The sequence below is a fragment of the Podarcis liolepis genome (assembly GCF_965112155.1).
Source record: "Podarcis liolepis genome assembly, chromosome: 5".
Classification (NCBI taxonomy): domain Eukaryota; kingdom Metazoa; phylum Chordata; class Lepidosauria; order Squamata; family Lacertidae; genus Podarcis; species Podarcis liolepis.
Window position 1 is genome coordinate 40,473,324 of NC_139556.1, and position 14,824 is coordinate 40,488,147.

At 42.8% G+C, this 14,824-nt stretch overlaps 1 protein-coding gene across 19 annotated transcripts in view; it reads right to left on the reverse strand.

The window, feature by feature from the left end:
• The window catches only part of EXOC6 (exocyst complex component 6), a 93,621-nt gene extending 82,173 nt beyond the window's left edge, over positions 1–11,448 (reverse strand). For 10 of the 19 annotated variants that reach the window (XM_083505857.1, XM_083505869.1, XM_083505864.1 and 7 more), the window contains exon 1: positions 11,120–11,448. In XM_083505857.1, the coding sequence (XP_083361983.1) occupies positions 11,120–11,241 (122 nt within the window). In that variant the 5' untranslated portion in view covers positions 11,242–11,448. Of the gene's footprint in view, positions 1–8,099; positions 8,257–11,119 lie in introns of those variants that run through there. The other 9 variants (XM_083505861.1, XM_083505859.1, XM_083505854.1 and 6 more) reach the window with 1 other exon arrangement.
• Between the last annotated feature and the right edge of the window lie 3,376 nt (positions 11,449–14,824).

Consider the following 14,824-nt stretch of genomic DNA (forward strand, 5'->3'; position numbering starts at 1 on the left):
TAGCAAAAATAAAAACTTTCCTAAAGCACATATGGAAAACACATAAAATATTATATGATTTTATAGGCATGATTATGCGCATCACACCATGGCAAAAGCAAGTTTGCCCTAAGTATACAACCAACAAGAGAAATATAGGCAATCATGACTTGCTTCCAGGTTAGTGTACACCCACCATTGCAAATCTTCACATTTACTCTTTACACTTTTAGACGTGCACTTAAAGAATGTTAGTTACACAGACCTAAAAAACAAGTTATAAAGCATCCTTTACTGTAGTCACTTGTTAACTAAATAAAAGTACTGTATGGATGAATTGGCAGGGGCAAAACTGAACCTTGTGCTCTTTTGGCTGGCAAAAAGAAACTAAATTACCCGGTACTTTGTTAACATTTTGGTGACCAAATCTTAAAATCAACATTTATAACTGTGGGAATCAACTAGCATCATCTCAGATCAAGATTTGGCCACAACTATTGAAACTATAGCAAAATAAAAAGCTTTTAAAGCACAGCACACAGCATGTTTAGACAGGACTTCCCCTAGCTGTTTGTGTGGAGTATATCAGCCATGCACTTGAACTTGCTATACTTGATCTCTAAAACTATTAATTTCAGCTTAAGAGCTAGAGGACAGATTAGACTCTAGATACAACAGCTTTCAAGACTTACTAACAGCAACCCACTGACATCAAAGAGGCACCTGTAAAATTACAATTGTGTACAATGTAGACCAAAACACTGAAGGCAGTGAACTTATTCTACATGATTTTCCCAAATACCAGTTACTTTCTAGACCTAACCAAGTGTTAAACACACCAGCCATGTCACACTACGTAGCCCTAACAAAAAACTGTGCTTGCTGACTAGTCCCACCTCCTGACATCTGCACATACAGTACAAACATATGAGGCTCAGATGTTGGTCTTGCCCATAACACCGTCAGGTAATTCAAGATTATAGGGGTGTGTGTTATTGTACCAGTTTAGCAATGAGATTTATATCGCCTCCATCCCCCATGGTCACTGTAACCCGCTGGGGCTCTAGCTTCAAATGTTGGGTTGCAATTCTGTGCACAGTTATGCCTTTGTCACTTATTAAAAGGAAATTTGCATACATAAGACATTGCAAAAACCTTAAGAGCTGAAATAACAGAGCTTGGCAGAACTTGAGTATTTTGTGGAGGTCAGCAAGCTAAAGAAACCAAGAGACTGACAGTACCCAAACCAGAGTAATTCTTAAAGGAAGCAAAGATGACCTTATGTACACATTTGTCCAAAGCAGAACCTGATCATATGCAGTTGGGCGAGAGTTCCATTGCACAGGGAGACATTTTTCCTCTTACTCTAGCACTGACAGAGGAAGCGATGGTAAATACACATTGCAGGGTTATTTATAGGCAATTGGGCTACTAGAACTAGACAGCTATACCTCGCTTGTCTGGTAGATGCCTCACTTACCTTGCCTAGGACAGTTTTAGCCATTCCATTATTCCAGGCAGAAAGGCAAACAACAGAATCTTGTGGCCCCTTAAGGACTAGCAGATTCACTGTGGCATAGGCTTTCACAGACCACACAGTCCACTAAGTTTGTGCCATAATTTGGTTCAGTGGTACTCAGCTGAAATTGATGTTCACTGATTTCAATAGGCCGACTCTTCAAAAATATTAGTTGAATGCCACCTTTTGTCTTTTAAGTTGCCCCAGGACTCCTTGTGCTACCCTTCTGGAAATGGTTACAACAGAAAAGGAAATCCCTTACAAAAGAGATTTTCCTTCTACAGCAAGCAAGAGGCCTTGGAAAAATGTTCTTTATTTGAGTTCACAAAGCAGTGAAAGTCAACCCTAGCTGGTTTTAATATAAAAGGGCAGGGAGGAAGAAAGCCGAAGGCTCTGTAACAATATTGCTCAGCTTAATAATCTTTGAAATAAAGGAATATTTACAGAGCTTCAGCAAAAATCCTCCTCCCCTGGTATTGCGAAGACCACCACTCAAGCAATATGATAGGACTTAATAAAAACTACAATTATTATTTTTAATTTCTTGCTCTTCCATTCTTAAGTTATTGGGTTATTATCAACACCATGAGTCCAAAAAGATTATGTTTCCATTCTAGAGATAACCTGAAAAGAAGAAAGGCTCCAATACCTTTTCTGTTTTGTATCTCTCACAAACAACACATGTTCACTTGAAAGTATATACAAATGTATTTATTCAATTGGGTTTCTCCCAATACGTACGTGTGTGTGTGTGTGTGTGTGTGTGTGTGTAGTTGTTCCTTCAGTTCTAAGCAATTGCTGAGAGAAGGAAGAACAAATAGGTAAATCGCCTCCAGCTATTGACTGCTAAATCCTCTGCCAGTTCTATTGCCAGCTTCTTATATTAGGTTATCTTAAGCCGTGGAATTAGAAATTGCACCCTTTCCCACTGCACATCTAAAGTTAATGTTTCTCCTATCAGCTCACTCCAAAACCTTTATTATTTCTGATGGTTGTCTCAGTTTCACTGAAGAAAGCAAAATGCAGTGCTGAAATCTGAAGTGACTCCAGAGCTTAGCATGGCTTAAATCCATCCAAAGAAGAGTCAAAGGAAAACATTGGCCCTGCACATATTTGATTCTATATGGTGTTGTGCCAATTCTGAGCAAAGCAGACCTAAAGCAGGCATAGGGAAAGCCTCAGAGGACACAATCAGCAAAGAGGCTACTGTGAAGCATAGTAGCAAATGGTATACTGGGTGCTGTTAAGTGATGAAACCACCGGGAAAGAATCATAACAACATCCCTAGTGCCTGTTAGAACTCCTTGGTCTCCCTGAAAAACAAGCTTCATGCAATCTCACTTTCTGTCCAAAGAACCCTAGAGCCACTTTTGAGCAGGACCATTGTTTCTTGGGGCCCGAGGTAATGGCTGTCCTTATACCATCCTTCTCAAGTTCACTGAACATCCAAACATCAACAACAGCAATGTGTACGCAGGTGCCTTAAGCACACACATGACTTTCTTTGAAGTTCTGTTGTGAAACTGAGAATTACAGAGCATTAAGTGAGGCATCGCCACATAATTTGAATGCAGTATTGTTGCAAGAATGTGCTGGTGTTTTTGACCTAGAAAACATGGGCCCGTTGTCTTATGCTTCCATCTTTCACCAATAACCTAGAGTGTCAATTAAGCCCAGGTATCAAATACACTTTTTTTAGTGTGGAAAATGTCTTCAATAACGGTAACCTGAATTTAATTTAATTTAATTCACACAGCAGTAGCAAATATACAACTCTGCATGATTTCCCTTTTTTAAAAAATGAATATCGGGGAGTTTTAGATTACAATATAAGAAAGAAAAAATAACTTTCAGACCCACTGGGAGTGGTTAGTGTGTCAAAATAGGACCTGGGAGACCAGAATTCAAACTGCCACTCATCCATGAAGCTCAATGGGCCAGTCAGAACATCTCAGCATAATCTACCTCGCAGGGTTGTTGTGGTGATTAAATGAGGCAGAGGAGACAGCGGCGTAGCAACCCCTGCCGGCACCTGGGGTGGACCAAAGTTGTTGATCTTTTTCCCCCATAGCTAGCATTTTTGAAGGATAAACAGTGGCTTTGCCCCCCTGCAGCTCTCCTGTCACCTGGCAGCCCCCCCCCCGATGCCCAGTAGCCACTGTGCCACCCCCCGCCCCTGCCTAGCTGGGGGAGAACCATGTACAGTGGTACCTCAGGTTAAGAACTTAATTAGTTCTGGAGGTCCGCTCTTAACCTGAAACTGTTCTTAACCTGAAGCACCACTTTAGCTAATGGGGTCTCCTGCTGCTGCTGCTGCGCCGCTGGAGCACAATTTCTGTTCTCATCCTGAAGCAAAGTTCTTAACTCGAGGTACTTTTTCTGGGTTAGCGGAGTTTGTAACCTGAAGCGTCTGTAACCCGAGGTACCACTGTACTGCACTTTGAGCTCCTTGGGGAAAAGGTGAAGCATAAGTGCAACAAATAACATAAAAGGTATTCCAACAGAGAAGTATGGGAGACAACAATATCAGATGCTTACTAGACATAAATTGGGGCAGGGGTGGAATGAAGGCCCTGAAATAGGCTCTCCAAAGAATTTAACCATTATCCAAGCTCCTGAAAGCTAAAGTTAGTTCCCCATCTCAGATCATCTTGTGTTAGACCCCTGCCTTATTTCACTATGCTGTATAAAGTTGGTGAGTAGTAAATTGAAAACATGGATATACGCGGGTGGCAAAGTAATTTTCACTTGTTCAACTTCTTCCCAAAGCTATAGTTTAAAAATGTATCAGTATCTAGTTTTGCAAAGTCACTACTGTACATACTATGTCATTCTACTTGCAGACTTGCAATGCACTTTAGTGAAGAAGACTGTGTTTCAGTCTCCACAAGCAATGTCTTATGACACAAGGTAAACCGACTGTATTAGAAAACAAGATCCTTATGTATACATGGTATATCTGCCAAAGGCTGCTTGTACTAAAAAAAAGTGTGTGTGTGTGTGTGTGTGTGTGAGAGAGAGAGAGAGAGAGAGAGAGAGAGAGAGAGAGAGAGTATACACACATGCACACACAAACCTTGTTCACTGTAAATATTTAGCCTAAGTTCCAATATACTTTTTGCCCTATAATGAAGAAAGTGCCTTAAATACTTTTCATACTGCAGTAGCATATATATATATATATATATAACCTTATTAAATACTGGTGGGAAGCAACAGGTTCAGCTTTGATAAATATCTATCTATTTCAAAAGTTTTAAGAGGGTTTCTACAAGCCTAGTTAAAACAGCCATAACACTGATAGGAACAAAATATATGTTTTAAATGCAACATAAGTTGTTCAATATATCCAGTGCTAGTAGCATAGTTGGTTGTAGCAAGATGTAACCCATTACTGTTTCAAAGGCATTGTTGCAATGGTTATTTAATAAATTGTTGCACACACAAATCTGAAGTTGTAAACTTTAGCAGGCAAAGAGTGGATTTCCTATCATATTGTGCAAGAATCTCTTCCACAGAAAATTTGCCTACACAGCTGACTTACGCACAGCATTTCCAGCGGTTCATAATTCTACAAGAGGCAAATAAGCAGTGTGCACAACATGAAACTCCTCTGGGCATAGAGAACATTTGTTTCTCTTTTGTAGGAGAGAATGGGAAACCTAGATAGATGATAGATAGATAGATAGATAGATAGATAGATAGATAGATATAGATAGATGATGACAGATAGATAGATAGATAGATAGATAGATAGATAGATAGATAGATAGATAGAGATAGATATCAGGCATAGACAAACGCCAGCCCTCCAGATGTTTGGGACTACAATTCCCATCATCCCTAACCATTGGTCCTGTTAGCTAGAGATGATGGGAATTGTAGTCCCAAACATCTGGAGGGCCTATGCCTGATATAGATAGATGACAGATAGATGATGATAGATAGATAGATAGATGATAGATAGATAGATAGATAGATAGATAGATAGATAGATAGATGATAGATAGATAGATAGATAGATAGATAGATAGATAGATAGATAGATAGACAGACAGATATGGCCAACAACTCAACAGAAACTTTGCCTGTAGAAAACCTAATGAAAGAAATGGGTTTATTTCAAACCTTGTGCAGCTGGTGTCCCTGCATCAATCCCTCCTACTCTAAAGGGGAACTGAACGAATTGCTTTCAGGAGACTTGTCTACTCATAATGAAAATAAAAGTTTCATGAAGGCAAGTATTGATTTGTTTTTCAGCTTTAAGGAACTTTAGTTCTGGCGACAGAATGAGTGTGCTCACTTTTGTAATGGTCTTCCAACCTCAGTGGAGCTTGACAGCTTGCTTAAGATTTTGACTGGATTCAGTATGCCAGAGCAGAAGAGAAAAAGCATAGAGCCTGCATGCGAAATCACCTATGTAGCGCAAATAGAGTATGGAAGCAGAGTTTTTGGAGAGGATCTTGATGGCAATCAAGCCCCTTGCTGGATGCAGGAAATGCAGAGCACACACACCCCAACAGCTGGCTGTCTAACCTCTACTTGAAGACCTCCAGCAAGAGAGATACCCCCAATCCCAAGTACCGGTAATTGGTCCCATTGCCAAATTTCTCCATTAAAAGTTTATCCTACTGTTCAACCAAAATCTACCATCTTTTAACTTAATCTATTAGTTCTGGTCCTGTTCTCTGGGGAGCAGAGAGCAACTATTTGCCCTCTTTTCTGCAACGGTCCTTAGTTAAGTGAGGAGTCCTATCATGTAACACCCCCCCCCCATCCTCTTCTCCAGCCTAACCATACCCAGTTCCTTCAACCTTTGCTAACAGGGAAAGCAAGCCCTATCTCTGAACATCATTCCACTTTTCCCTCACCTCATCCTTACACTCTTTCATTATTTCCCGAATTTAATATTTGTTTTGTGAATTCAACAAGCAAGCACTGAGAAATGGGGCACAGCATCTTCTACCCGAACACAATATTAGAATCAAACATATCCTCATTCTAGACCAGCCTTTCTCAACCTTGGGCTTCTGCATGTTGTTGGACGACAACTCCTATCATCCCTTGCTAGCAGGACCAGTGGTCAGGGATGATGAAAGTTGTAGTCCAACAACAAGGTTGAGAATGACTGGTCTAGACAGATGACATAACGAAACATCAGAACCACTATGCGATGAAACATCTACCACCAAAATATATCCTAGCTTCATGCTGTAGAACTATCCCATGGCACAAGAGAGGTGTGTTGCAGGCAAGATGAAAGGGGGAGGAAAATCACTAAGACCTAAAGTTATTCTAGCCACCAGAGAGCCACCTTTGTGGAGATATGCCCACTAGATGGTGCAGCAATAAGTAATTAGTAAAGAACACAACAGATTTGCCCCACTTCTTTGGCACAGATTGCAACTATAAAGCATGTAATTAGGATCAGGACATTGTAGTGAGAAACAGTAAGAGCAGCCTCGTTTCCACATAAGATTAGTGAACACAACACTTTCAAAGGAAGCCGATTTACAAGTCCAGTGACTACATAAATAGCAAGACACACCCACTGGCTTTCACAGGTCCAAAAAAATACAAACATCCAAACTGTTCCTCCAACCACAATGGGTAATACGAAATCCAACTCTTATGTTCCTTCCAACATATTTCACAACACAAGATGAGGCAAGAACCAGAGTCTATCAGATGTAAGCTTTGCAAGTGCCAAGGAAAACAAAAATGGCAGAAGAAAGCTACAAAAAAATTAAAAACAAACGTATTAGAGTATCTTCACGATAGGTACAGGGATACTCTACTTAAGCAAAACAAATACAGTGCCAGAAAAGGTCAGGCCAATATCAGTTGCAGAGGAACTTCAGTAATAAAACTAAAAGGTGGGGGCGTTTGTCAGGACAAATGGATAACTACCGAACCCATTTCACCTAACAGGATTTTCCAAAAAGGTGTCTCCCTTCTTCATTTGATAGCTCACTGGTCTCCAAACACAGGCAATTAGTACAAATTCAGAACTCAAGAAACCCAAATGCAGCTTCTCTAGAGGAGTGCATTCTCTCTCTCATTTCAAGGAGCACAGAACTGAATTTCTCAGACTATTGATTAACCCGATATGCCTGTCCTGGGAGGCCAGGTGAGCTGTCAGATAATGAGGAAGGAGGAGGAGGAAGGCAGACCTCTCCCACTCCCCTTCTTTTCGGTTTAAAGAAGAGCCTGCGAAGGGCAGAGGTGAAGTGTCAGGCTGAAGTAGGTACAATGGACAAGATACACGAGAGAGAAAGACGACAGAGGAACGGGGGAGGGGGGCACCAGCAAGACAGACCACCGCCCCAAGACGTTGGGAAGGGCAAGAAACTCCACAGAAGGGACTTAAAAGGCTCGGAGGAAGCTCCCTTCCTGAGACTTGGTAGGAAAGGGGGCACCTCTCCCTAGAGCCTGCTCCCCGCAGCCAATGTGCGCGTGTGCCTGGGGAGGAGCTGTCATTGCTCTTGCTCCTGCTGTGGCAACCAGAGAGAGATGGGGTGGGGGAGCGCGCGCGGGGGGGGGGAGCCTGGCACGTGCAGCCCCTGCGCCCGGCCGGGGAGAGCCTCCCCCGCCCCCTCACCTCAAGGTGGGTCCCACACAGGCCGTCTCGGTGCTCTCAATCTCCTGCAGGATCCGCTCATGCTCCGGCAGGCTCTCCGCCATCTTGGATGGGAGGGAAGCGAGCGGAGGCGCGCAGAGGGAAAGGGCGAGAGCGAGGAAAGCGAGGCAGCCCGCGGGGGAGGCTCGAAGGGGCGGGGCGAGCCGCTGCGCAGAGGAAGCGAGCCAATCAGCGAGCCGGAAGGAGCCGTCGACCTTCGGAGGTGCCCGTCTCCTGCAGAACTCCCTCGGGCGCGCGGTGGCCCGGACTGGGGCGCGGGGCGCTCCTGCTGTGGCAGCCGGGGAGCTGGGGCAAGGAGCTTTCCCTCGCTGCGGGTCGGGGAGGCGCTGGAAGGCGCGGGGTTGCTGAGCACTAAGGAGCTCCTAATTTGGAGTCAGTGGCACAAAGTTCAAGAGGACGTCCTTCCCCGCCCAGAAAGCCTGTTTCCAGCCAATGGGGTGGGGGCCTAACTCTGCGCATAGCGCTAGGCTCTGCCCAGCTCCGCGCTTATTAATTCCCTTTCTCCAACCTGTCCCTGCAGCCCGATCCTATGCGTGCGTATTTGGAAGCAGGGGTGCTAACTTGAATAAAATATAAGGGGCAGGTGAGCCCCTTCCTGCACAAGCGATCACGTAACGTGGTGCACGTACACCATCTGAATGGCAATGTCCATTAATTTGGGTGGGGGGCGGCGATCCCGTCAAATATTTTATTAGAGGGGGCGAAGGAACTTCGGCCCCTAGGAGTTGGCTCCTGTGCTTGGAAGTAAGTCTTGCTCGCGCTTACTTGGAGGTATTCGGCCAGAAGCCTGGAATTGCTGAGTCCAACGGGACTTACCCAGCCTGACAGCCCAGTCCTAGGCAGAGGTCGGCGCACCAAACCCCAACCGGGGAGGGAGGAGGGGCATCACATATTTAGATGCTCCTACCTCTGTACATGACTGGTCTGCGCTCGTCTAAAACGACTTGGAGGCGCTTCCAGACGACCTGTTCGTTGAGCATTCGTCCTGATCGGTCTGCAGAGATATTAGACGGACGATGTTGGCTGCTGAATGAGCGTTCCCGCTTGTTTGTTTACGGGGAGGTACTCTGCGTCGCTTTCCTTATCGCAAACGTCCGATCTTTGCAAGCAGGTTTGTGGCAAAAAAAGCTCCCACTCCTCCACAACCTGGATTTGTCGGTATGTGGGCTGAATCCTACCCGAAAATATCGGCAGTCTGGAAACGCCCTCAGATGGTCGCTGAAGTTCTGTCTTTAGAAAAGGTGGGTGGGATGGGTGTCTAGTTATCCTACACTAAAACGGTACTCTGCACACTCTCAATGGGTCTCTCCTTTTTATAACACCTTCACATATCCCAGAGTAGAACACTGACGGCGCAAACACTTTCTTGATAAATACAATTTGCATCTATCTAGCCACTGTATCTGGAAATGGGTCGGTAAATACCTCATAGGTGTAAGAAGGAGAGAGGGTAAGGCAGTACAAGCTCTTTGAACTGAAAAAGGCAGGGCCCAAAATAATATATATATATATATGTTGAATTGTTTTGGTTTCTCATAAAGCTAGGCCCGGTTGACGTCCTCCTTACTTGCAGTTCAACCTGAAACACTATTCAGATGAGGAAAGGGCAACAGAAAGAAACAGGTCAACTGGATAGAGGGGTTTAGGGTTGCCATATTTTGAAGAACAAAGAAAAAGATGCAATTTGCCAGCGCCTGGGGCCAGAGGGGAGGGGGAGTGGGTGCAATCTACAATGTCCCTTCAAAATATACCAAAACAAGGACCTGGTCCTTTCCTGCAGTGTTTGTGTGTGTGTGTTTTGCACTTGGTTGTCTAGTACTAAGTATGCAACATAAAAAGTAGCCTGCTCCCACACCCCCGGACGGTTTGGCAAATTCAAGAAATCCACCCGGACAGAAAATTTACCCCCCTAAAAAGAGGACATGTCCTAGAAAAAGAGGACATGTGGGAATCCAAGAAACATCCTCCTATCCTCACAGAACCAGGAGGGAGGGAGGCAGTGTTGCTACTATGGTTCTTCCATAATTTTTTAACAACTTGGACTGAAATACAAATAGATATTTAAAAATTGCTTTTCCATTTTATTTACATTGGGTGAAGAACATACGAAACAGGGGGGAAGTTAAATTTGATAAAACTGTGACATGAAAATAAAAATATCCTGGGTGATGTGCAATGTTTGTCCACTGCTTTCAATGGGTCTACTCTGAGTATGACTTAGTTGGCTCTGTCTCATAGTTTTTCTAGCAGAATCATCTTTGTAAACTGATCCTTGTGGCAGCAGAGCCATGCTATTTTTAAAAAAACCTCTGTCGGGTACTAAAAATAAACTTGAATATGATACCTTGTAATCAAATATATAATATGGCCATGGAAACGCAAATGAATTTTTTTCTTTGCTAATTGCTGTATTTTAGCCTATAGTAAGTTAATGTGCTACTATGAATGTCAACCCTTTCGGTAATTCACTCTGCACTAGCTGCACAAATACATTTTAATCATCAAAGCTATATCTGCATGGGTATGAAATGTAATCCACTCCCTGGGGGTTGGACGGATCAGGGGGGACCTATTTTTCAAATATAACATTTTCTTAGACTCCAAAAGCAGGGGAAATAAAGAGTATACATTCACAGAAACCAAACCAATACCATCAGGAAATCATGTTCCCCAATGCAAAGCTGCTTCCAGCACAGAAATCCAAATAACACCACTAAACAGAAGAACTGAGTCTTAGGAAGAATCTCGCCTTAACTTATGGAACCCAAATACTTTTCATGGAAATAACACATTTCATTAAAATCAAAGGATGTGCTTCAGTTTCAGAGGTGTCCATTTTTACTGGTTGTTTTAGGAACAGCTAAACCTCTACTGAGGTTGGAAGGAATAATAGGATAGCTCTGTATAACCAAACATAAATAAATAAAACCACCCCCACAGGACAGAATAAAGTGCATTCTTTGCGATATGATGCTACTTACCCTAAAGTGATTCCTAGAGGCAGCTCCAAGTACTTGATCTCGCCAAGAACAGTTTCATATACGTTATCTTTGTTTTCTTCTGCATAAAATCCTGCTGCATTTGGGCTGGTATTTATAGCCATGGTCAAATATTGAACTGTTTCAGTGTTAAGGGAGGACCTTCTCCTCTCTTATTATTATTATCACTGAAACGTAAAACAGTCAGCAATGAGAAAGTTCGGGATGAGAAAACAAACCCTGGATTGACTCTGGCAGTCCTGAAGACGTTCTGCCCGCAAGTGCTGTCACAGCTGTCGTTCCCCTGCCAGCGCTTGGTAACCTTTTGCTTAAGACTCCAGTCTCGGTCTTCTCCTTGAAGCCAGGTCTACTTAATACGTATCCATTTTAATGTAACAGGCAATATATTATCTAAAACACTGCATGTGCAAAATATTTTTATACATCCATAAAGTACAATAACAACACTGTAAAGTATACAGTTTTGGGGGGTTTCCCCCTCCCCCCCCCACTTTATTTTCCCTTCTACACGGGTTCTATTTCTCTTTCTCTCTTTTACAGTGGTACCTCAGGTTAATAACTTAATTCGTTCTGGAGGTCCGTTCTTAACCTGAAACTGTTCTTAACCAGAGATACCACTTTAGCTAATGGGGCCTCCCGCTGCCGCCACACGATTTCTGTTCTCATCCTGAAGAAAAGTTCTTAACCTGAGGTACTTTTTCTGGGTTAGCGGAGTCTGTAACCTGAAGAGTCTGAAACCTGAAGCGTATGTAACCTGAAACATCTGTAACCCGAGGTACCACTATATTTATGTCTCACCACGTTTAGTGCACATATAATTATGTACTTTTTGAACTTTCAATAAATATGTTTTTTAATTTAAAAAAATACATCCATAAAATAGAAATATACCCCTAGGATAAGGCAAAGCAGAGGGTGCTTTAAAATCAATGACCTTTTTAGCTTCTACATCAAGCTCAGTCTGACTACTACCACTCATCCAAAGGCATACAGTCATATTTTCCATGCTTGGCTTTTTCCTGTTGCTTTAATAAAAGTCTGCACAAGTTAAGGAAGCAGATTACATTGGGGAAAATACTGCAACGTGTACCAAGATCAATGTGCGTTGTTCTGGGAACTTTTCATAGTGATCACAGAGCTACATCTTGGCAACTACTATGCTATAAACCAGAGGGGCTGCAACAAAATGTTGCAGCAGGGGGTGCTTATTTTCAGAATTCCAGCCACTCCATTCTATTCTCGGTAGTGGCGCCCTTGCTGTGGAACACCCTCCCTTCAGATGTCAATGAGATAAAGAACTATACAACTTTTAGAAGACACGTGAAGTCAGCCCTGTATCAGGAAGTCTTTAATGTTTTATGATTTATATATTCTGTTAGCTTCTCAGAGTGGCTGGGCAAACCCAGCCAGATGGGCAGGGTAATAATAATAATAATAATAATAATAATAATAATAATAATAATAACAACAACAACAACAACAACAACAATAATAATCTTCTCCCTCCCATCCAGATTTCTGTGTCTCCTGCCCCCCCCCCCAGTCAGATTACATGGCTGTTAAAAAGCATGGTCAGATCTTACTGGGCTGGTTTGGGGGAGAGTCCCCTTTGGGGGAAATTTGCAGTCAAACACAACTATGTATGCTTGCTAGTTAGTGCATGAAGGAGTTAAGGACCCCAGAATTGTACTTCCTAGACTCTCCTCCAGTGAAGGAGGAAGTGAAGCCTTATCTTCCTGGTCTTCTCTCTCTCTCTCTCTCTCTCTCTCTCTCTCTCTCTCTCTCTCTCTCTGCCTCATGTAACCAATGAGGACAGACACACTTAAGCTAGCTCTGAACTTAGAGCATGTGTCTGGAGATATCTTTGCTGTATTTTCTAACCAAGAATATTTTGCCTGTATTATTCTTGCTGCTGCATGGAACAATGCATTACTGAGACCTTGAATCTGTAAGTAATGCATTTTAAAGTTACTTACAGTGTGGGATCTGCTCATTGCAAGAGGGATAGAAAGAGAGGTCAGCTGCTGTGTGTAGATGTACGGAATAAAACTGGTTTAGCAACCTATATTCCTAACACTATACTGCTGCTTAACTTTTGTGAGTTTAATCTCTGCTACTGGGGCTCTCTCCTTGCAGGAGAGTGTGCAAAGTGCCATATTTCTAAATTTATTAGTTCTCCACATACATGGGTCACAGGGATTCATTTTTATTCCCCAACACCATTTGAGGTTTTATAAAATAAAAAATGAGTAATTCTTCAAACCTTGGGATCCCACCCACCCTACTGGTGCCTCTCTCTTGTGTGGGGGTAGTTCTATTTGGGCTGCATGAGCAATGGCATTCAGGCTGAATTTTTTTTTTAAAAAAAACAACCCAAAAAACAGATGGAACTATATGGAATTTAGAGTGTTTGTTTCTTAAATGGATCTCAGAAAAATAAAACCCCAAATTCCATTATCATCCATGATGTTTTGCTATAAGCAAAACATTATTATTATTTTGGCTTATTATTTGCCATTCGCCCCAAAGTCTCAGGGCAAGTTATTACAATTAAAAAACAACAACATGCTTGCTTGAGGCATAGCTTCCCATCCTGCAGACTCCAAGAAACACCCTGACTTCTAATTATTATTTCAAACCACAGGCAACAGTGAGAGACCTATTTAACAAATTTAACAAAATAAGCATGCCCCATCTGCACTATACATCTATGCCACTTTAAATAGTCATGCCTTCCCCCTAGGAAACCTGGGAATTGTAGTTTGTTAAGGCTGCTGAGAGTTGTTGAGAGACCTTTATTCCTCTCCCAGAGCCACAATAACCAGAATGGTTTTCCTGGGGAACTGTAGGAGCTATATACATTGTGACAATGAAAAGGCCTCTGTCTACCCTCCCTGTGGGTTTAAGGTTGCTCCTTTCAGAATGAGGCATACTTCAGTAGGACACAAGTAAGTTATCTTAGCCACATATGCTTTAATTCAGCTGTATGTGCACATCACAGACAACAAGGTGTTTTAACAAATGTAAGGGGGAAATAACCAGAGGAACTACTGGTTTTGTGCAGAGAGAATGACCTCTTAAATCATTAACCGAAGACAGCATGCTTGTGGCTGATCCCGCCAGCCACTGGATGTCACACAAACACAGATGAAAGGCTCGCTTGACAGCAACCGTTGCCATCTGGAGACTGAACATGCACATGCAAAAGATTAGGTATTAACTTCTAGCTTATTGGAGACACCTCATGAAGTTTGATGATTATAAAATTATTAACCATAACAAAATAATGGCTTACTAAGGGAATGATTCAGTCGTTGCAAACAAGAGTGAGAAAAACAGGTAAGTAGCTCTGCTGTGACCCAATGCCAGTCACTGCCTCCAAAGAAAGAGGTATAATGGGGTGGGAGAGCTGGGGGGGGTTCAAAGGATTAGTCAGGTTCAAGTTCAACCCCCCCCCCCCCCATGGAGCATGCAGTTGTGGAACCCTGAGGACTCTGTCTGACTCCATCTCAGTCTCCTGCAAGCCTCTGGTACAGGGATGGAGAACCTGTGGACTACAAATGTTTTTCTGGACTACAAGTCCCATTATCCCTGACTATTGGCCATGCTTGCTGGGGCTGGTGGGAGTTGAAGTCCAACAACATCTGGAGGGCCACAGGCTTCCCATCCCTGGGCTAGAAAGGTGGA